Source organism: Mustela nivalis (genome assembly GCF_964662115.1).
Source record: "Mustela nivalis genome assembly, chromosome: 6".
Lineage (NCBI taxonomy): Eukaryota > Metazoa > Chordata > Mammalia > Carnivora > Mustelidae > Mustela > Mustela nivalis.
The window spans coordinates 85074662-85097685 of NC_139025.1; the positions used below are offsets into that span (position 1 = coordinate 85074662).

At 44.0% G+C, this 23024-nt stretch overlaps 1 protein-coding gene and 1 long non-coding RNA gene across 2 annotated transcripts in view; one reads left to right on the forward strand and one right to left on the reverse strand.

Annotated features, from left to right (window-relative positions):
• Positions 1–20602, reverse strand: part of RTF1 (RTF1 homolog, Paf1/RNA polymerase II complex component) — a 53890-nt gene extending 33288 nt beyond the window's left edge. The window contains exons 1-2 of the mRNA XM_082735562.1: positions 20384–20602; positions 3558–3668 (exon numbers count right to left, since the gene is read on the reverse strand). Coding sequence (XP_082591688.1) covers positions 3558–3668; positions 20384–20581 — 309 coding nt within the window. The 5' untranslated portion in view covers positions 20582–20602. The remainder of the gene's footprint in view (positions 1–3557; positions 3669–20383) is intronic.
• Positions 1–23024, forward strand: part of LOC309867157 — a 185002-nt gene that overhangs the window by 127899 nt on the left and 34079 nt on the right. The gene's annotated exons all lie outside the window — the stretch shown is intronic.

Consider the following 23024-nt stretch of genomic DNA (forward strand, 5'->3'; position numbering starts at 1 on the left):
AAGAGGCGAGTGGGGGCATAATTGCCACCAGGAAGACTGTCGGAAGTTCTGGGGAAGAAAAAAACAGGTGTGACAAGTACTACAGGGCTGGGCCAAATGCTTTTATTTCTCAAAAATGTTCAAAACAAGACTATACACGAAACATTAAAACATAACTCTCGCTTAGGCAGAGGGTATTAGAAGATAATTCAGCTGTTTCTTACTTTGTCTAATGTAGTTTTATTCGATTCTAAATTAAAAAAAGGGTTTTGGTTTTTCAATGTGATTTTTACTAGTAACAGGTAAGGAAATTGGGGCCTCCTTCTTATCTAGCTGAAGCTATTTCTATGAGATCTGCCATGTTTTTGTGTCTTTTTCTTTTTTTAAGATTTTATTTATTTTACCTTTTTTTAAAGGTTTTATTTATTTATTTGACAGAGAAAAATCACAAGTAGGCAGAGAGGCAGGAAGAGAGAGAGAGAGAAGCAGAGCTTCTCCCCGCCAAGCTAAGAGCCTGATGCGGGGCTCAATCCCAGGACCCCGAGACCACAACCCAAGCCGAAGGCAGAGGCCCAACCCACTGAGCCACCCAGGCGCTCCTAATATTTTATTTATTTATTTGACAGACAGAGGACATAAGTAGGCAAACAGGCAGGCAGGGCGTGGGAGAAGCTGAGCAGAGAGCCCAATGTGGGGCTTCTTCCCCAATGTCCATAACACCCCCCCCCCCACCGGCAACCCTCAGTTTGTTTTGTGAGATTAAGAATCTCTTCTGGTTTGTCTCCCTCCCAATCCCATCTTGCTTCATTTTTTTCCCTCCCTACCCCCAATCCCCAGCCCTGCCTCTCACATTCCTCATATCAGAGATCATATGATAATTGTCTTTCTCTGACTGACTTATTTTGCTCAGTATGATACCCTTTAGTTCCATCCACATCATTGCAAATGGCAAGATTTCATTTCTTTTAATGGCTGCATAGTGTTCCATTGTGTGTATGTATATGTGTGTGTGTGTGTGTGTGTGTGTACACACACACATACCACATCTCTTTTATCCATTCATCTGTTGATGGACATCTAGGTTCTTTCCATAGTTTGGTTATTGTGGACATTGCTGCTATCAACATTCGGGTGCACAGGCCCCTTCAGGTCACTATATTTATATCTTTAGGGTAAATACCCAGTGAGCCTACTGCTTTTCTAAAAGACTCAGTTATTTTATCAATTTGAGAGGAATTATTATTCCTTTAGTTAGTTAATATAGTATATTAAAAATAAAAAAGAAAAAAACCCCACATATTCATTACCTCTTGCTATGGAAAGCAATTTTAGATTAAATTATTTAAGATTAAGAGAACTTCACTACAATCAGAATACAATCATTCCTAATTTGCAGATGCAGGACACTGATAAATATTATTCTAGATTTTAATTAAATTTCATTATAATAAAGACATTTTTTTACTTCAGCGGAACTTTAAAACAAAATACACTGTTAAAAATATTTTCCTGGGCGGCGCCTGGGGGGCTCAGTGGGTTAAAGCCTCTGCCTTCGGTTCAGGTCATGATCCCAGGGTCCTAGAATCAAGTCCCGCATAGGACTCTCTGCTCAGTGGGGAACCTGCTTCCTCCTCTCTCTCTGCCTGCCTCTCTGCCTACTTGTGATCTCTGTCTGTCAAATAAATAAATAAAATCTTAAAAAAAAACAATTTTTTTCCTGGGGCACCTGAGTGGTTCAGTCGCATAAGCATTTGACTAAATCTCAGCTTGGGTTCTGATCTCAGAGCTGTGAGTTCAAACCCCATGCTAGCGGGGGTAGGGGGATGGGGGGGTGGGGGTGGTGTGTGTGTGTGTGTGTGTGTGTGTGTGTGTGTGTCCGTCCGTCCCCCACTCCACTCCCAAGACTTCAGGGTATGAGATTCAAAAGAAAGGTGGTATCTAGCCTCTCTCCAGGAAATTGCTAAAGGGAAGAAAGTACTTTAAATCAAATGAGGAGGGGCACCTGGGTGGCTCAGTGGGTTAAAGCCTCTGACTTCAGCTCAGGTCGAGATCCCAGGGTCCTGGGATTGAGTCCCACATCGGGCTCTCTGCTCAGCAGGGAGCCTGCTTCCTCCTCTCTCTCTGCCTGCCTTTCTGCCTACTTGTGACCTCTGTCAAATGAATAAAATCTTTAAAGTAAATAAATAAATAAAATAAACCAAATGAGGAACACATAGGAGGGCTTCAAAGACCTTTCCCTTCATCCCTCTCTTCCATTAAGGTTCTAGAGCTTTTAGGGCTTTGTTTGGTGGTACACAGTTTGGGAAAGTCACCTTGGTTCAAACAATGAACAGCTGAATTTTCCTCCTGAAAAATTACCACCATCACCCTGAGGCTGTTGATTCAATCTGTCCAAAGAAAGCTTCTTGTCTTGCTAAAGTATTTCCCACTAACATATGGCAATCTGGTTTTTGTGTATGTTTTTTTTTCAATAACTTTATTTATTTATTTATTTATTTATTAAAAAAAAAAAAGATTATATTTCTTTATTTGACAGACGGAGATCACAAGTAGGCAGAGAAACAGGCAGAGAGAGAGGAGGAAGCAGGCTTCCTGCTGAGCAGAGAGCCTGATGTGGGGCTTGATCCCAGGACCCTGGGATCATGACCTGAGCCGAAGGCAGAGGCTTTAACCCACTGAGCCACCCATGCGCCCCAACTTTATTTATTTTAAAAAAGATTTTATTTATTCATTTGACAGACAGAGATCACAAGTAGGCAGAGAGAGAGGAAGGGAAGCAGGGTCCCTGCTGAGCAAAAATCCCGATGCTGGGCTTGATCCCAGGATCCTGGATCATGACCTGAGCCAAAGGCAGAGAGAGGCTTTAACCCACTGAGCCACCCAGGCGCCCCGTATTTATTTATTTTTTAAGCCACAGTGAATATGGGGCTTCAACTCAGGACCCTAAGATCAAGAGTTGCATGCTCCACTGACTGAGACAGCCAGCCACCCCAACATAAGGCATTCTCTCTTTCTCTCTCTCTCTTTTTAAAATATTTCATTATTTATTTGAGAGAGAGAGAGTACTTGCATATGAGTGGGGGCGGGGGGGGAGGGAAAAGGGAGAGAATCTTCATGCAAACCCCTTGCTGACCACAGAGCCCAGTAGGGGGCTTGATCTTAAGCACTGAAATCATGACCTGAGGCAAAATCAAGAGTCCAGTGCTTAACTGACTGGCCACCCAGGTGTCCCCAGAATTTCTTTTCTAGCATGGGAGTGGAATGAAAACAATGACAAAAAAAAGATAAAATAAAGAGATGAAGACTAACAGGTTGTGCTTCTTCTTTTGCAGCAGGGCTGGAAACAAGTGACTAAACAATGGTGGCCAGTGCCATGCAGAGGGGCCTACCAGGTAACAGACAGCGGAAGGAAACATGAAAATTTGAAAGCTTTCCTTACACAATTTTTTTGTCCCTGAGAAGTTCTGGTACATCTCAGGCAGTAAGGTCTCAGTTTAAGGAAAAGAGGCTGTCAGGAGTCACCAACTCAGGGCCCTCAAATACGACTCAGTCCCTGGGCCGATGCCCTCCACACCCACCTCGTCATCACTGTTGGACGTCTCCGAGTCTGAGGAGGCTGCAGGCTGACTCACAGGAGGCTCCTTCTCCTCAGAGTCACTCCGCTTCCGCTTTGCCAGGGACAAGAGCTCCTAACAGGGCAGAAGCAGACACATGAGTTTTGTTCAACACAGAAAAAACATTCAAGAATAGCAAAATGCCTAGGTCTCTTCTACCTCTTTGTGCTTTCAATCAAAAGACATCATCATGGGAACTTTCATCACCCGAGTAGACAGGCTGCCAGTATTCCTAAGCACTAAAGAAATGTTTTCAAAATTTGTTCCTTTCTTCTTAAAGGGAAATGTACATCTTAAATGGAAAAATGACTGGAAAACTGAACTGGAGGTTATTCCCAAATTGCCATCATTTCCTCTATAAGCTACAGATGTACTGATTCTTTGGAACTAATTTGAGAACCATATTTTTAAAGGTAATTTGCTCACTGTTCTTACTGGTATAGCTAACTAATACTCCAAGAATCCTCTTAATGTAAATCATGGAGAAACTGGATTTGTGGGACTATTCTGAATAAAGCTGACAAACTACAATTTTCTAAGAATTTTTTTTTTAAGTGGATTTCATACCCAACAAGGAGCCCAAAGTGGGGCTTGAACTCCTGACCCTGAGATCAAGACCTGATGTGAGATCAAGAGTCAGATGCTTAACCAACTGAGCCACCCAGGAGCCCTTCTAAGACCATCTTTTATTCTGAATGCTTGAACCACGGGGGAAAATAAGTATATTTTTGGTGTTTAATATTTCATTTATTTTATTTGACAGAAAGAGAGATCACAAGTAGGCAGAGAGGAAGGCAGAGAGAGAGGGGGAAGTAGGCTCCCTGCTGAGCAGAGAGCCCAATGTGGGGCTTGATCCCAGGACCCTGAGATTGTGACCCGAGCAGAAGGCAGAGGCTCAACCCACTGAGCCACCCAGGCACCCCTATTTTTGGTGTTTAATCCAGAGCCTGACAATAGCAGTAAGTGTTCTGGCTTCTACCTCAGTATCCTAATTCGACAAACCAAATGTTCCCATTCACGACTATGCCTTGTCCTGGTGATTTATGACAGATTACAGGGGGAGGGATGTGCCATTAAGTGTCATGGCTAGAACCAGACTTTGCTTTCACATGGTTCCTCTCTCCTCTTACTTTTCACCAACTCAGTCCAGTCACTCAAACATGCTACAAAAGGAAACTTCTCTAGTTCCTGCCCTCTGTAATATCAGTACTAGTTTGAAATTATACTGCCCTATCTAACATTTAATCTTTATGACAACCTGAAGGTAAGTATTGTCATCATCCCCATTTGAAGATGAAACTAAGCAGCAGGAAAGGTTAGAAACTTACTCAGGGTAACACAGCTAGTACATGATAGAGCCAGAATTCAAACCAGGGCAGATAGAACCCTACCTTGTAATTCAGTCATGGTCTACCACTCTAAAACATTTTCCCTTCTGCCAACAAAGAGAAAAATACAACTAATAAATACTAGAATGTTATTTATTCATGATGATGGTGCTATATAATTATAGGTCAAATGCCAAGATGGATTTTAAAATAATAGACTGCTATAAAGTATCTGTTTTCTTCTTCCAGTCTCTTTCTATTTTAGGAGTATACTCCCCTGGCCAGAATGAGAAAATGACCTTCTCAGATTAACAGCTGACCCGCTCTCTTCCTTCATAAGCAGTCATGAAATGTTACTCTTCTCATTTCACTGAAGAGAGGTACCACACCAACTTCCTCAAAAGGCTGAAGATCATAAGAACACTCAACTTTTTCATTCCAAAATAGTAACTCCTATTGACCAAATGCAAATTACAGCAATAAGTATGTGTGTTTACTGTGTTTTAAAGACTTGAGGAGGCACCTGGCTGGGTTAGTCCATGCAGCATGCCTCTTAATCCTGTGGTTGTGGGTTTGAGTGCCCCAACAGGGTATAGAAATTACTTAAAAATAAAATCTTAAAAACAACAAAACAAAGGGGTGCCTGGGTGGCTCAGTGGGTTAAAGCCTCTGACTCGGCTAGGGTCATGATCCCAGGGTCCTGGGATCGAGCCCCACATTGGGTGCTCTGCTCAGCGGGGGGCCTGCTTCTTTTTCTCTCTCTGCCTGTCTCTCTGCCTACTTGTGATCTCTGCCTGTCAGATAAATAAAATCTTTAAAACAAAAACAAAAACAGGGGCAACAGGGTGGCCCAGTTGGTTATGCATCTGGCTTCAGCTCCGGTTATGATCTTGGGTCCTGGAACTGAGCCCTCCAATAGGCTCTGTGCTCAGTGGAGCATCTGCTTGTCCTTCTCCCTTGTCCCTCCATCCACCCACGTGCATAGGCACATGCATGCATGCGCGCTCTCTCTCTGATAAATGAAATCTTTAAAAACATAAATAAATAGGATGCCTGGGTGGCTCAGTCAGTTAAGCAGCTGCCCTTGGCTCAGGTCATGATCCTAAGGTCCTGGGATCAACTTCCGCATCAGGCTCCTTGCTCTGCGGGGAGCCTGCTTCTCCCTCTGTCTGCCACTCCCCCTGCCTGTGCTCACTCTCTCTGATTAAATAAATAAATAAATAAATAAAATGGAAAAGTTAAAAAAAAACCCAGGTGTAATTTACATATAGTACATTTTACCCTGTTTTATGTATAAATTCTAAGAATTTGACAAATACATGCAGTTTAACCATTCCCACAATCAAGATATAGGACAATTCTATCATCCCCACAAATATTGCTATAATTTACATTTGGTCAAGAGGAGTTACTGTTTCGGTCTTAAAAACAAGTAGAATGTTCTCACAATCTTTAGCCTTTTCAGGAAGTCAGTGCTCTTTATATCCCTCCTCCATCCTCCGACAACCACAGACCTGTTTTCTACGCCTAAAGACAAATCTACCTATTGTAGACTATCACATAAATAGAATCGTACAGTATGCAGCCTTTTGGGTCTGACTTCTTAGCATAATGCCTTTGAGATTCATCCATGGGACAGCACATATTAGTAGTTTGTTCCGTTTTCTTGTTAAGTAGTATTCCATTGTCTGGATGTACCATACTTCGCCAGCTGAAAAACATTTGGGTTGTTTCCATTTGGAGGCAATTACATCCTCATATGTAGGTTTTTATGTACATGTAAGGCTTTTTTTTTTTTTTTTTTTTTAAGATTTATTTTATGGGTGACTCGGTTGGTTAAGCATCAAACTCTTGATTTCAGCTCAGGTCATGATTTCCAGGTCCTGGCTGGGACTAAGCCACATCAAGGTTCCTACTCAGGGGGTAGTCTGCTTCAACCTTTCCCTCTCTCTCTGCCTTTCCCCCCTGCTCATGCTCTCTCTCCTTAATAAATTTTTTAAAAATCTTGGGACCCCTGGGTGGCTCAGTCTTGGACATCTGCCTTTGGCTTGGGTTGTGGTCCCAGGGTTCTGGAATCAGCCCCGCATCGGGCTCCCTGCTCAGTGGGAAGCCTGCTTCTCCCTCTCCCACTCCCTCTCCCACTCCCTCTCTCACTGTCTCTCTGTGTCAAATAAATAAATAAAGGGTAAAGCCTCTGCCTTTGGCTCTGGTCATGACCTCAGGGTCCTGGGATCGAGCTCCCCATCAGGCTCTCTGCTCAGTGTAGAGCCTGCTTCCCTCCCTCTCTTTGCCTACTTGTGAACTCTCTCTGTGTCAAATAAATAAAATCTTAATAAATAAATAAATAAAATCTTTTTAAAAAAATCTATTTTAGGGGCACCTGGGTGGCTCAGTGGGTTGGGCCTTTGTCTTCGGCTCAGGTCATGATCTCAGGGTCCTGGGATCGAGCCCCACATCGGACTCTCTGCTCGGCGGTGAGCCTGCTTCCTTCCCTTCTCTCTGCCTGCCTCTCTGCCTACTTGTGATCTCTCTCTCTGTCAAATAAATAAAAAATTTTTTAAAAAATCTATTTTAGAAAGAGAGTGTGTATTGGCAAGATAACTTGAGTCGGGCAGGAGGTGGGTGGCCAGAGGGAGTAGGAGAGAAAAATCCTCATCCCTGCTAAGCTTGGAGCCCAATGTGGACCTTGATCCTCAGACCCTGAGATCATGACCTGAGCCCAAATCGAGTCAGATGTTTAACTGCCTGAGCCACCCAGGCACCCGTGTATGTGTATATACAGGCTCGGTCCGGGCATCGGGTTTGGTCCCTGGGATCATGACCTGAGTGAAGGCAGAGGCTTTAACCCACTGAGCCACCCAGGTGCCCCTAAATGTAAGTTTTTATTTCACTTGGGTAAATACCTAGAAGTGGGATTACTGGGTTACATGGTAACTGGCATATGGCCTTTACTGTTATCTTTTTCCCTACATTATCTTAATGCAAATTTATAAAATTTAGAAAGATTTCTGGTAAGTAATCTCTTTCCTGACCCTTTGAGGTTCAGAGATGCACTAGAAATCTGTTTTAATACCAACTCATTTTAACAGGGATTTAGATAACTATCAATCAAATCCTATCCTGAAACATTAACTATTAGTAGACATTCATCAAAAGCTACTACAACTAAAGTGTTAAAAAGTTAATACTGCCTTCCTGTTAAAGTTCCCCTCTATACTAAAAACCTAACAATGGCTCTCCTTCACCAATGAACAACTGCATCTGATAGACACAGACCTCCCACGACACAAATACCATATTAACCATAGTATGGTGACAGCAAAGAGCTTTTTTTTTTTTTTTAAGATTTTACTTATTTGACAGAGAAGAGTTTACAAGTAGGCAGAGAGGCAGGCAGGCAGAGGAGTGGGGGAAGCAGGCTCCCTGCTGAGCAGAGAGGCCAATGTGGGGCTGGATCCCAGGAAATGAGGTCATGACCTGAGCCGAAGGCAGAGGCTTAACCCACTGAGCCACCCAGGTGCCCCAGCAAAGACCTTCTTAATAGTGTGATATATACCCTTTCCACAAGTTAAGATTTGTGCAGGAAGTTACTGGGGGAACTCATGTCAAGGTTCTCTTTATGGTCAAGTCTGCTAATCTACTTAGGGTTTGTAAATACAGGTAAACAGAACAATGTGCAACAGAAAGGTCTTTTGAACATGCACATGTGAAAAGACCATCAGACTGACCACCTGTAGGGGTGACTGATTCAACACCTGGACTTTGAAAGTTAATCTAGAACTGATTCACGCACCGCCTGTAGGTCCACTGGCAGCTCTCTCCTGCCAGCTGGATTCAACTGTACCATGCTGTTGAGATAAGTCTGTGTGTCCAGTGGCTCTCTCCCATCACCGTCCCTATTTCATCTCATCCAGTAAAAACCTTCCCTACCTATCTCGGTATTCATCTAAGGGAATGGTAGTCGGGGGTGACAGCCACTTTAAGCCAAACTACAGATCTGGCTAAATTAAGGCTAATGCCCAACATACTACAGGTATGGCTGTGTAGGATGCCTCATCTGGCTTCTAGAGTTTCATGAACATTAACATTGCTTAAAAGCCGTATTTAACATTAAAATAGACTGCCAAAATTGAGACCCTAAAATAAAGCAAGTCTCACAGCACTAAGGTAATCTTTGTTAAAATAGCATTATTCTGGGGGCACCTGGGTGGCTCAGTGGGTAAAGCCGCTGCCTTCGGCTCAGGTCATGATCTCAGGGTCCTGGGATCAAGCCCCGCATTGGGCTCTCTGCTCGCAGGAGCCTGCTTCCCCCCTCTCTCTCCCTGCCTGCCTCTCTGCCCACTTTTGGTCTCTATCTGTCAAATAAATAAATAAAATCTTTTTTAAAAATTAGCATTATTCTGGTTAAATTTAGACTTTTAAACCCATCAATATGTGAAGATTCATAAACCTTAACATTTAATCCCCCTCCCCATCATTCACAGGGTACACTTTGTGATGTCATATCAGAATCAACTGGTAGTAAAGCAACCTAGCTCCCTCTCACTTACTTAAAGGAAATTAAACCTCATCTCTTTAATTAAACCTCCCATGATCACATGAAAGTGGGATAAATATTCTGTACCCCAGAATGAGACTAAACCCTATGGATGGGCCTCAGAGGTTTTTATAGCTAATTAGCATGCTGAGCTCTTTTTCCCTTATTTGAATATTCCACAAACTAACTACTATAAATAATTTCTACCAGCTAGTACGACCAAACATCTTGGTTTGCTCAGGACGGTCCTGGTTTTAGCACCGAAAGTCCTGAATTCTAGGAAACTCTTCAGTTCCAGGAAACTGGGATAGATAGTCACCTGACTACCAGCACCTATCATGTACCTCCAAGCCCTGGGGAGACAGTCATGAAAAAGGATACAGAGTCCTTGACCTCATGAAATTTAAAACTGAGTGAGGGAGACAAATAATAAACAGAAAAAACTCATTACATCTCATGATAAGTGCTAAGAAGAAGAGAATCAAGTGAATGGGGAATGTATCTGAGATACAGTGATCTGAGGAGGCTTCTCTGAAGCAGCGACATTTAGGCTGAGACTAGGACCTTTGAAGGACCTTTGCAGTTTTCTGGACAGACATCTTCAGATGGAACAGCTTGGCTTAGTCAAATAACTAAGAAGAACCAGTGGGACTGGAGCTTGGCAGGCAAGGGGGAGAACAGCGAAAGGTTGGTTACAGGTTAAGAAGAAACCAGATCATTCCAGGGTTTATAAAACAGGACCAGGAGCAAGCATCTCATTTGAAGGCAATGGGAAGTCACCAAATGGTTTTAAGTGGAATAATCATCCCCAGAGAGCTGTTTTTTTTTTTTTAATTTTTTAAAAATTTATTCGACAGAGAGAGATCACAGTAGGCAGAGAGACAGGCAGAGAGAGAGGGGGAAGCAGGTTCCCTGCAGAGCAGAGAGCCCGATGTGGGGCTGGATCCCAGGACCCTGGGATCATGACCTGAGCCAAAGGCAGAGGCTTAACCCACTGAGCCACGCAGGTACCCCACCAGAGGGTTTTTTAAAGAGCTTTCTGACAGAAGAGGAATAGACCAGAGGGGCCAGAGCAGAAGTGCGGGAAGGAGTCAGAAGGAATCCATAGGAATGTCATCAGAGTGGATGGTGACCTGGACATGAGAAGTAGTCACAGAAACAAAGAGAAGAGGAAGAACTAGAAAGATAATGAGGAAAGAGTAGTAAATCACATATGTTTAAATCTGAGATATTAGGGCACCTGGATGGCTCAGTAGGTTAAATGTCTGACTCTTGATTTGGGCTCAGGTCATGATCTCAGGGTTCTGAGACTAAGCCCCATGCTGGGCTCTGCACGGCATGGAGCCTGCTTAAGATTCTCCCTCTTGGAGAATAAATGAAACAAGATGGGATTGGGAGGGAGACAAATCATAAGTGACTCGTAATCTCACAAAACAAACTGGGGGCAGGGGGGTTCGGAAAGGGGGGTTGGGGTTATGGACATTGGGGAGGGTTATGTGCTGGGGTGAGTGCTGTGAAGTGTGTAAACCTGGCAATTCACAGACCTGTACCCCTGGGGATAAAAATATATAATATGTTTTTAAAAAAAAAAAAAAAAAAAGATTCTCCCTCTCAGGGCGCCTGGTTGGCTCAGTGAAGCCTCTGCCTTCAGCTCAGGTCACGATCTCAGGGTCCTGGGATTGAGCCCCGCATCGGGCTCTCTGCTCGGCGGGAAGCCTGCTTCCCCCTTTCTCTGCCTGCCTCTCCGCCTACTTGTGATCTCTGTCTGTCAAATAAATAAGTAAAATCTTAAAAAAAAAAAAAAAAAGATTCGCCCTCTCCCAATTTGAGAGGTATGGTATGGGGCTGTGGGGATAGGGAAGGAAAAAATGAAACAAGATGGGATCGCGAGGGAGACAAACTGTAAGAGACTCTTAATCCCACAAAACAAATTGAGGGTTGCTGGGGGGATGCGGGGGGGCTGGGTTATGGACACTGGGGAGGGTATATGCTATGGTGAGTGCTGTGAAACGTGTAAGCTTGAAGATACACAGACCTGTACCCCTGGGGCAAATAATACATTATATGTTTAAAAAAAAAAAAAAGGTGTGGGGGGTGCCTGGGTGGCTCAGTGGGTTAAGCCTCTGCCTTTAGCTCAGGTCATGATCTCAGGGTCCTGCGAACTGAGACCCACAATGGGCTCTCTGCTCAGTGGGGAGCCTTGTTCCCCCTCCCTCTCTCTCTGCTTCTCTGCCTACTTGTGATCTACTCTCTCTGTCAAATAAATAAAATTAGAAAAAAAAAAAAAGATTCTCCCTCTCCCTCTGCCCTTCCTCATCTCTCTTTCTCTCCCTTCCCCCACCCTAGAAAAAAATTTTTTTGAGATGTTAATTCCTACTCTTTCTTTCATAACAAAACTATCCGTAGAGGAACAGGATTCCAAAAGTGGACACTTGGTTACCTTTCAGGAGTAAGGAATGGAGCTACGGTGTATATGTATGTTTTTGGGACATGGAGGTATTTGTTTTGCTGGAACTGTTTCAACAAGCATCTACTATTTTTTTTTTTAAGATTTTATTTATTTGTCAGAGAGAGAGGGAGAAAGAGAAAGAAGACAGCAGAGGCAGAGGGAGAAGCAGGCTCCCCGCTGAGCAGGGAGCCCAACATGGGACTCGATCCCAGGATCCCAGGATCCATGACCTGGGCTGAAGGTAGACACTCAAACAACTGAGCGCCCAGGTGCCCCACACTAATTTTATTTTTTCATGCTTTTTAAAAATATATTTATTTATTTGAGAGAGAGCAATAGAGTGTATGTGCACACAAGCGGGAGAAGGGGCAGAGGGAGACGGAGAGAAAGGGAGAAAAGCAGACTCCCTGCTAAGCACGGAACCTGATGTGGGGCTTGGTTCCAGGACCCTGAGATCATGACCTGAGCTGAAATAGAAAGTCAGAAGCTTAGGGATTAGTGTTAGGGACTGTTAAGTGTCTGCCTTAGGCTCCGGCCATGATCCCTGGGTCCTGGGATCAGGTTCAACCTTGGCTGGGAGGGTGGGGGTGGGTGGTCCCTGCTCAGCAGGGAGCCTGCTTCTCCCTCCCCCTGCTGCTCCCTCTGCTTGTACACACTCTCTCTCTCTCTGGCAAAGAAATAAATAAAATCTTCAATTAAAAAAAAAAAGAAGAGTTGGACGCTTAAATACTGACCTACCCAGATGCCCCTCTACTATTTTTATTGAAAGAAAATAAATCCAAACAATGAATATATATATATATATATATATATATGCCCCTCTGACTTAATTCCAAAGTGGCAGTATAACAATGTTTCATATTTCACATGATTGCCACTAAATGTGGCAATTTCCCCTTCAAATTTCCAGCCAAGTAATTATAACTGTAGATAAAATACTGAGTTGTATAAATGCCCACATTACAGAACTGACAGAATCATTTTTCAACCCATTTAAAAGGTACCTAAAATTAAAAAAAAAAAAATTATACTATTGTTACTTGTTTTTACTTGCAAGGTTCCCTTTTCTAATATACTTTCTAACTAATGCACATTTCTTCTACCCCTTTAAAGGGGTATCAGTATTATAGTAGAGGGGCTGGAGTCAGAACTCCCAAATTGACACTCTTATCTCTGAGTAAGCCTGCTATAACCAGAAAAGTCAGAACACTTCCCACCACAGATAGGCCAAGTAGTATTTGCATATTCAACAAAGATTAAGTGCTTACTCCCTGTCAGGCATTATTTTTTCTTCTTTTTAATGATTTTATTTATTTATTCCAGAGAGAGAAGCAGAGGGAGAACGACAAGCAGACTCTGAGCTGATTGCAGAGCATAATGCAGGGCTAGATCTCAGGATCCTAGGATCATAACCTGAGTCAAAGATAAGAGTCGGACACTCAACCAACTGAGTCACCCAGGCAGCCCAGGCAGGCATTATTTTCAACTACGCACTCGACATCTCCCCTTAGATCTATCACAGACAACTTTAAAATCTTCACCTTTAAAACCTCATCTTCCCCCAGGTTCCCCATCTCATGCCAGGAACAATCAGTCATCAAGTCCTCTCGTTTTATCTTGAATATTCCTTTCCATCCAATCAAAAGTACTTCAGTTGTCTCTCTAAGTACCAAACCAGTCCAAGTCAGGCATTCATTCAGCAACCACTGACAGGATACCAGCTGCACATCAGGCACTGGATTAGGTGCAGGGATATTATAGTGAACAGCCTTGCCTGCCTGGAGCTTCCATTCTAGTGGAACTAATGCTTTCCACCATCTCTCACCTGGACTTTCTCTGCCACCTAACTGACGTCCTTTCTCCAAATTACTTTCCACATAACAGCCTAAGCAAAGTGTTTTTCTTTTTCTTTATTTCTTAAAAAAGATTTTATTTCTTTACTTGACAGAGAGAGAGAGATCACAAGTAGGCAGAGAGGCAGGCAGAGAGAGGGGGAAGCAGGCTTCCTACTGAGCAGAGAGCCCGATGAGGGACTCGATCCCAGGACCCTGATATCCTGACCCGAGCAGAAGGCAGAGGCTCAACCCACTGAGCAACCCAGGCATCCCTTTGTTTTTCTTTAGAGAGAGAGAGAGAGAATGCACACACACAAGGGAGAGCACAAGCAGGGGGAGGAGGCGGCTCCTGGCTGAGCAGGGAGCCTGACGTGGGGCTGGATCCCAGGATCTGGGAAGCACAGCCTGAGCTGAAGGCACATGCTTAACAGACTGAGCCACCCAGGTGCCCCTAAGCGAACTTTTTAAAAGACAAACCTGACCACCTCTTCAAGCTTAAAAATCTTCAGTGGTTTCTCATTACCCTCAGAAACAAGTCCAAAGTCCTTAACATTGCCAACATGGCCCTACCAATAAACTTTAAAACTTTTTAACCCCAGCTCACAGTAAGATAAATTCTACCTCATGAGCCAGGATACTCGTACATCTATATATGCAAAATACAGGTTACAGGAAACAACACTCCTTTTTACTAAGTCTGACCATGATGTTTTCTTTTTTTTTTTTTTTTTTTATTAAGATTTTTTTTAAATTTATTTATTGACAGAGAGAAATCACAAGTAGATGGAGAGGCAGGCAGAGAGAGAGAGAGGGAAGCAGGCTCCCTGCTGAGCAGAGAGCCCGATGTGGGACTCGATCCCAGAACCCTGAGATCATGACCTGTGCCGAAGGCAGCGGCTTAACCCACTGAGCCACCCAGGCGCCCCATGATGTTTTCTTTTTTAAGATCTTTTTTTAAAGTAATTGCTACTCCCAATACAGGGCTCAAACTTACAACCCCAAGATCAAGAGTCACATGCTCTACTGACTGAGCCAGCACCCCTGATGTTTTCTATTTGATTCAATTTCATTTTCATTTTTAAGGCTGGTTTTGATTCACTAAACTGACTTTTCCATCTTCAAAGGCTCCAAACAGGGTCTACTGCAGTTTCATTTGTACCTTCTCTCTCCAACCTGTTATATATACTCCAGTCGCTGTGTGTTTCTTTCAGTTTCATTAGGGTGCTAGGTCCTTCCTGCCTCAATGCTTTTGAGCATGCCAGTCCCTCAACCATGAACACGCAACACATCTCTGTACTCTTCATCTCCTAATCTTTTCCTTAACACACATTCCAAATCTGTGTGTTACTCCCTCCAGAGTAGTCTAGGGCCACTTGCTATGCTCTCACAGTATCACTGCTCTTCCCTCACAGCCTCTAATGAAACTGTGATGAAATGACTCTGAGCAATGCCTGCCCCACACTCACCCCCTCCTCTCTGTCTCCTCTAATCTCCTTGGAAGTGGAAACTGCTTCCATTTTGTTGACCCAGTAGCCTCAGTGCCTAACACTGTCTAACACATTTGTTCAAAGATAAACAATCTCTGCCCTTGGGGATCTTACAGTCTAGGAAGGGAGTAATAAATATACCAACAGATCTGGTGTTGAGTTTTCCCTAAAAGCTTCTCTGTTAGAGCTCCCATGAGACTCAATCTTCCTGCACAGAAAAGGTGAGTGAAATTAACAAATGAGTTACATCAAGCTGGATGCAACATTAGGACACAAGTTAAAAGCTTCACAAGCAAGGTGCCTGGGTGGCTCAGTCCTTAAATATCTGCCTTTGGCTTGGGTCATGATCCCAGAGTTCTGGGATCAGGTCCCACATCGTGTTCCCTGCTCAACAAGAAGTCTGCTTCTCCCTCTCCCCTGGCTTGTGTTCACTCTCTCACTAACTCTCTGTCAAATAAATAAATAAAATCTTAAAAAAAAAAAAAAAAGCCACAAAAACCCAAAACCAAAAACTTCATTCTTCTCGCAAGTTTTTCATCCTAGACTTCTACGAAATTCTGCTCTAATATAAAAAAGACCACATGGGTGCCTGGGTGGCTCAGTCAGTTAAGCGACTGCTTTCAGCTCAGGTCAGGATCCTGGAGTCCTGGGATGAGTCCCACATCCAGCTTCCACACCTCTCATGTTCTCCCTCTTTCTCTCTCTCTCTCAGTCCTCTCCCTCTCACACAAATAAATAAAATCTTAAAAAAAAAAAAAAAAAGACTACAAAAGAGGCACAACTTTTAAATTTAAACTCGCTGCATGGCTTCAGTCAGTTAAGCATCTGCCTTCAGGTCAGGGTCCTGGGATGAGTCCTGTGTTGGGCTCCCTGCTCAGTGGGGAGTCTGCTTCTCCCTCTGCCTCTCCCCTGGCTTGTGGTCTCTCTTCTTCTCTCTCAAATAAACAGAATCTTTAAAAAAAAATAATAATAATAAGCTTCCCAACTTTTATGCGGAAGGTTTATGGAAGAAGGATACTTTGTAACAATGGTATTTTTTTTTTTACATATATCTAAAAATAACTGCTAGAAAATATTTACAGGCCTGTTCTTTCTCTTTTTAAAAAAGATTTTATTTATTTATTTGACACACAGAGAGAAAAATCACAAGTAGGCAGAGAGGCAGGCAGAGGAGGGGGTGGGAAACAGGCTCTCTGCTAAGCAGAGAGCCTGATGCGGGACTCGATCCTAGGATGCTGAGATCATAACCTGAGCTGAAGGCAGAGGCTTAATCCACTGAGCCACCCAGGCGCCCCGGGCCTGTTCTTTCAAAGACAAATTGAATTATTGCTACTTCAAGTATCATAAGCAGAGAAAAGAGGACATGACAACATCACCATTTTAAATAAGAGAGGATATTATGAAATAAAGCATTCCAGTATGCAAGTAGCCCAATTTTTTTTCTTAAGGCAGAGTAAAGTTTTTTTAAATACGGAGTTGTATTGATCTGAACAGAGAACGCTATTCCTTTATTATCTTGGATGCTTTTCGTTTTATAAGACACACTGCATAAATATTCGTAATGACTCACATCCATTATACCCATGGAAGTACATGACAGGGTAGAAAAACAAAAACAAAAACAACAAAACCCTAGGTTTGCCTCAAATTCTTTTCCAAAAGGCACCAAAAGCAAGTATCTTAAGGATTTGCAATTTTAAAATGTTCAAGATGGGGCACCTGGGGGGGGGGTGCAGTCAGTAACGCATATGACTCTTGGTTTTGGCTCAGGTTGTGATCTCAGGGCCATGCGATTAAGCCCTGCATCCAGCTCTGCGCTGAGTGCAGAATCTGCTTAAGATGCTCTCTCCCTCTGCCTCTGCCCCTCCCGCTAGCTCTCTAAAATAAATAAAGGAATCCTTTAAAAAAATGTTGAAGGGTATGCCCAACATAAAAAATAAGGTCACTAAGAGGTCACACGTAAAAAAGAAATCCTTCAAATTCTCAAAGGTCTGAGTTTTTAAAATCTTTCAAAGTTAAAACAATTTAAACTACTCCAATTCAGTTCCTACACACCTCTCGTCCCATCATGAAAGGAAAAAAGGAAATAGGTCTCAATAAAAAGCATCCCAACAATTCAAACAGCTTCGAGATTTAGAATAGCCAAGAGCTTTGCTACCTCAAACATCTTTGTCCAGTTTTCTTCTTGTGCGCACACTATAGATGGGACAGAAGGCTATTTCTCTCCCAAACGACTTAGTGTCTTACCAAAAAGATTAGCTTGCACACAGACAGTAGTCTCAGTCGTTAATATAAATGAGTACCTGGGCTGTATCTGGTAAAGGTGCAGAGTCCAGGGCTCTATCCCCTGAGGGTCTGATTCAGTAGGTCTGGGATGGGAGCCCCTGCAAAGTACATTTTAAACAAGCAACCCAGGCAGCTTCTGACACAGATGGTCCTCCTCCCACCATCAGAAAAAATCAGCATAGTAGGTTCACCTGCCTTACCTTCAACAAGGACTAAGTTGGAAATAACATTTCTAACATAATGACTTCTACTCCCATCTGGAAAACCTGGGAACAAGGACCTCCTTTTCTAACTGCTTCACTCTTACACTAGACACTCAGAGATTTCTTATGGTTTTGTCTTTTCCACAAGGACCTTACAGTAGATAGCAAATATGATGTTATACCCACAATGAAGACCTAGAACTAGATGGAGCAGCCCAATGCATCTTGGTTAGAAAGGCCCAGATGCACTGATTTTATTCTGAGGATTCCAAAGACCCCCAAACCAGTCTGACTTTGATTTTCTCCTAAAGGTCTTTGGTGAAAACTTCTAGAGGGCAGAGATCTTTGTTTTTCAGTCCTCTGAGAGCCTGGTGCATTGCTGAACAGACAGAGGCACAGGCGCCTCTGTTAGGATGTGCAGGGAAAGGGAGTTTTGATCTGGTTCCCATCTGATAAAAGAATGCCACCTAACCATGGCTGAAGAGAATAAAGTTGAAATTGCTGTTAAATTCTATTAGGTATTACTTACAAATTTTATGCTAATTTCTTTTTAAAACAGATAGAGCTGGGTTTAAAGTTGCAATCCCTTCCAGTATCCACTTTGGAAGAGCTAGCTCTTTGTGGATCAGGTAAAACCTCTCTACCACAAAAGGGAGCTCTGAATTCATTTCATTTGTTAGAATTCTGTGGGCAATCATTACAGACAGAGTAATTTGCAGCTTAGTTCATTCACCATCAGAACAGATGTCTTAGAGTGCTTTACCAAGGAAGCTCCCAAATAATCTTTTTAATTGTTATAACAATTTCCTCCACACTACTGAATGTACTTTACAAACCTGAATTCTAGCAACAAGTAAAATGACCACAAAACATCATTCTAATTTTGCACTCTGAAAAATTAAAAGACTAACAAATTGAGCTGGTATAGTGAAGAGTATGTGCCTTACTATCGTGCAGATTTGGAGTTCAAATTCTAACTCTACCAGTAATAAGTTGTGTGAATCTAGGTAAGTTTCTTCTTCAACCTCCATCTTCCTCATATGTAAAATGCAGAAAATGACACAAAGTTCACCATAATCTGAAAACTTGACAATATAAATAAATAAAGCACTTGAGGTGACTAGTTCAACACAAGCACTACGTAAATGGTAGCTGGTGTTTTTACTGGAAATACCCACATTTTTAAATTTTAAAAAAGTGCCAATCTAAAATTATCAAACTTTTCCAGCCAAGAATATATTTTTTATATTTTTGTAAATTTTAGGAGCCTTTCATAAATTTCAGGAGCCTTTCAGTGAGAACATTTTCAACTTACCTTTCAATATCTATCCCCAAACAAGGTTTTCTCCCTTTGATGAAACCCCACAACTTTCCCACCTCCATACCATTTTCAAAACAGTCCTCTTTTCTTAAACACATTTCCAGGCCCTTCTTATTAAAGTTCACCCATTTCATGCCCTAATACTTTAGTCCTGAGACTTGTGGCCTAATACAAAGAACCTCCAGGAAGCCATTTATACAAAAGCCTTAGTTTGCAAGTGTTCATACCAATATTAATTCTTACAAATACTTGATCCTTGTAATAGCCCAATTAGATACTCAAGGCTAATACTGTATCTAGAGTTTACAGTTACAGACAAAAGATACATAGCTAGAAAACAGCAGAGCCAGCCTAGAACTCAAAATTTCATATTCTAAATTCAGTACTCTCTCTTTTTAACTTATAAAGCTACTACCTCTTACATACTCTTTGTATCATTTGTTCACAAAACATGGTGGGGGGGTACTCTTTCATTCTTCTAGTATCACTAGAGCACTGCTGTAAAGGACATCTTCCTCCCTACAATATTTTCTAGAGCATAAAAACAGTTCAACCCCAAGACAGTGAGACCAAAAGTTACTTTCAATCCTGCACAATCCTCAAGTAAGAAAGAATTCTGGGATGCTGCATGAAAAGAGCCAAAAAGCCTCAGTCATAGCCCTTCCAAGTTTTCCTATATATTTCTCCACTTTTGGCCTCTTTCCTTCTCCCAAGAGTTTTCTTTGGTCTGACATCTCAACGGGGACCCTTCTCAACCACAAACGACCCTAGCTGCCAAACAGATTTGCGCCCACAGCTAAGTCTTCCTCATCAAGCACGGCATAAGTTCCCCGGAACGTTTAAGGGGGTCTCTCCTCCAGGTCCACACCTCTAATCTGAAAAACTTCATCTTCCAGAGCCCGCACCATCTCGCCCCCCGCCCCCACCACCCCCACACTCACCCTTGCACCTCCTCCAAAATCTCCCAGCCTCCCTGGTTGGCGGGCGATACTTCCTATCTCTCCGGGCCCGGATCGCCGGGCCTGCAGCCCGCCGCCCCGATCTGACCCCGGCAGATCATGGACCCCTCTGGTCCCCCGAGCCCGAGGCCCACCAGCCTGGTCCCTGCCCCGCCTCCCCGCCCAAGGCGCCAAGTCCTCGGGGTTCCGACTCCAGGCCCCGGCCGGACTCTGAGGGCCCCTGGTGCTGCGGAGAGGACAAAAAAGAGGTGGCAGCGGAGATCAGGGAACGGGGCGGGCCGGGAGCTCCGGCCGGGAGGCCCCGGGCCCGGCCGGCTCCAGGCTCCCGTGGCCCGGACTCAGCCCTCCCGCTCCGCCGGCCCGCGCCTCCGCGGCCTGCCCTCACCTGATCCAGGTTCTCATCGCTGCCGCTGTCCTCCGTGTCCGAGTCGATCACGACGCGGCCTTTCCGCTTCTTTACCATGGTGGTCCCCCGGCTCCCACGCCGGACGCCGCCCGGACTCCCCTCTTGCCCGCCTGCCAGTGGGACCGCCACTGCCGCCGCCGCCGCCGCCGCTCGACCCACACAAAGGCGACCGCGCATGCGCGCTCCGCTCCGCCCCTGGCCCCGCCCCCCGCTCGTCGCACGCCGTTCGCCGGCGCCCGGTGCCCCGCCCTGCCCCACCCCCGACGCAACGTGGGAGGCGGGCCCCGGTACAGGGTTGGGTTCCGGACAGGGGACAGTGGTCCTGTACTCTGCTCCGGCCTCTGGAAGATTTGGGTGAGTCTCCTGTGCGGGGCTGGAGCTTGGTGTGCTACGTACCTGTAGTGAACTGGCGTTGCAATCATCTGGGTCTGCTCTGACAAGCCTTACAACTGGTCTGCACTGATGGAGTGTCAAGTGCGCCGTCAGGGGCTTGCCCGCCTGGAAGACACAAGTCGGCTGGACCACGCAGAGGGCACCGGTCAGGGATAAAGCCTGCCTACCTGGGCTGTGCAGGTGACACCTGAGCTGGAACGTGGAGGATGCATCCGAGTTACCCAAAAGAAGAATAGAAGGAAGGTTGTCCCAAGCAGAGAACCGCATGGGCAAAGGCCCGTAGATAATTGAAAAAATTGGGTTCAGGGAACTGAAAGTTCATTATGGAACAGGGAATATGGTGTGTGTGGAGGGACTCAGGGGCCACAACCTTCAGTGCCTAATAAGTTATATTCAGAAGTTTGAACCTCAGTATTGAAAGATTTTAAACTGAAGAACGACGTTATTAGCTTTGTGTTTTAAAAAGATTACTCTGGGAGCAGTGTGGCGAATGAATGAGAAGGAAGGGAGCCCAAGGGCGAGGAGGCCACTTAAGCTGTTGGTGTCATTATGGCAGGCGATGATGGTGCCCCAAACCAAAGAAGAGGCAATGCAAATGAAGAGAAGTGGATGGATTCTGCATAATTTGGAAGGTAGAATTACCAAGACCTGAATATTATTTGGGAGAGAGTGTAAGGCGAGGTCCCAAGCACAAGTGATGTCTTAGATCCTGGCTTAGGAAGCTGATGATGAGTGGGCCCTTCATCAATATGAGAAACACAAGTGTAAAGGAGGTTTGGGAAACTGGTGTATGAAGGAAAAAAGTTCAGTTTTTTGCTTGTTGAGGTCAGTTAATTATGTTTTTTTTTAAGATTTTATTTATTTATTTGACAGAGAGAAATCACAAGTAGACAGAGAGGCAGGCAGAGAGAGAGGGGGAAGCAGGCTCCCTGCTGAGCAGAGAGCCCGATGCGATGCGGGATTCAATCCCAGGACCCTGAGATCATGACCTGAGCTGAAGGCAGCAGCTTAACCCACTGAGCCACCCAGGCACCCCGAGGTCAGTTAATTAAAAGAGCAACCTCAGGGGCACCTGGCTAGCTCAGTCTGTAGAGCATATGATTCTTGACTTTGGGGTCATGAGTTTGAGCCCCATGTTGGACATAGAAATTACGTTAAAAAATAAAGGGCAATTTCAGAGGTGATTTCTTTGTGGGATTTAGAATATGAGATAGGGAACATTAGCAATAATAATTTGAAAATGTTCTCAAAACTTTTGGGGAGTCATTAATTCTTTGTTCTGCAGTGAACTTGGGAGTTAGATCCCAGTCTTCCCTGGGCATTACTGGACACAGGCAAGCTGATAAGTTTTTCTCTCCGGCTCGTTTTTTCTTTTCCCCTTTCCTGTCTAAATTTTATTTTCTCCAGTAAGTTATAGCATCATAAGTGTGTATGCCTTAGAATAGAAATAAAAGAATATATCAGACTTAGAGGAATCCCTGGAACTAAACACATACCAAGATATCCAGTTTGCTGCCAGTTAGCTTGAAAATGCATTCAGGATTTAGAGAAAATTAAGGCTTAATTCCCTTTTTACTCCAAAAGATTTTTCCTAAGATATACCCCTTGACCTCTCTCCTCCAACATATTCTTGGAACTGACCCCATGGCAACAATGACTCAAATGACCAAGCCGGTTTCCCTATCTCTAGCCACCCTGAAGTTTGATGCCTTTCTGTGAGGACCCTCTTTAAATGTGTTAATAGAAGAAGACCAAGGGTCACCTGGGTGGTTCAGTTGGTTAAATAACGACTCTTGATTTCAGCTCAGGTCATGATATCAGGGTTGTGAGAGCCCTGTGTTGGACTCCACGCTGATGGTGGAGACTCTCCCTCACCCTCTCCCTCCTTCCCTCCCACCTTGCCCACTCTCGAACAAGTGCTCTCTCTCTAAAAAAAACTTAAGGGGCGCCTGGGTGGCTCAGTGGGTTAAAGCCTCTGCCTTCGGCTCAGGTCATGATCCCAGGGTCCTGGGATTGAGCCCCACATCGGGCTCTCTGCTCAGCAGGGAGCCTGCTTCTACCTCTCTCTCTCTCTCTCTCTCTGTTTACATCTCTGCCTACTTGTGATCTCTGCCTGTCAAATAAATAAATAAATAAATAAATAAATAAATAAATAAATCTTTTTAGAAAACCCAAAACTTAAAAGACCATACTAGGGGCACCTGAGTGGCTCAGTTGGTTAAGCCTC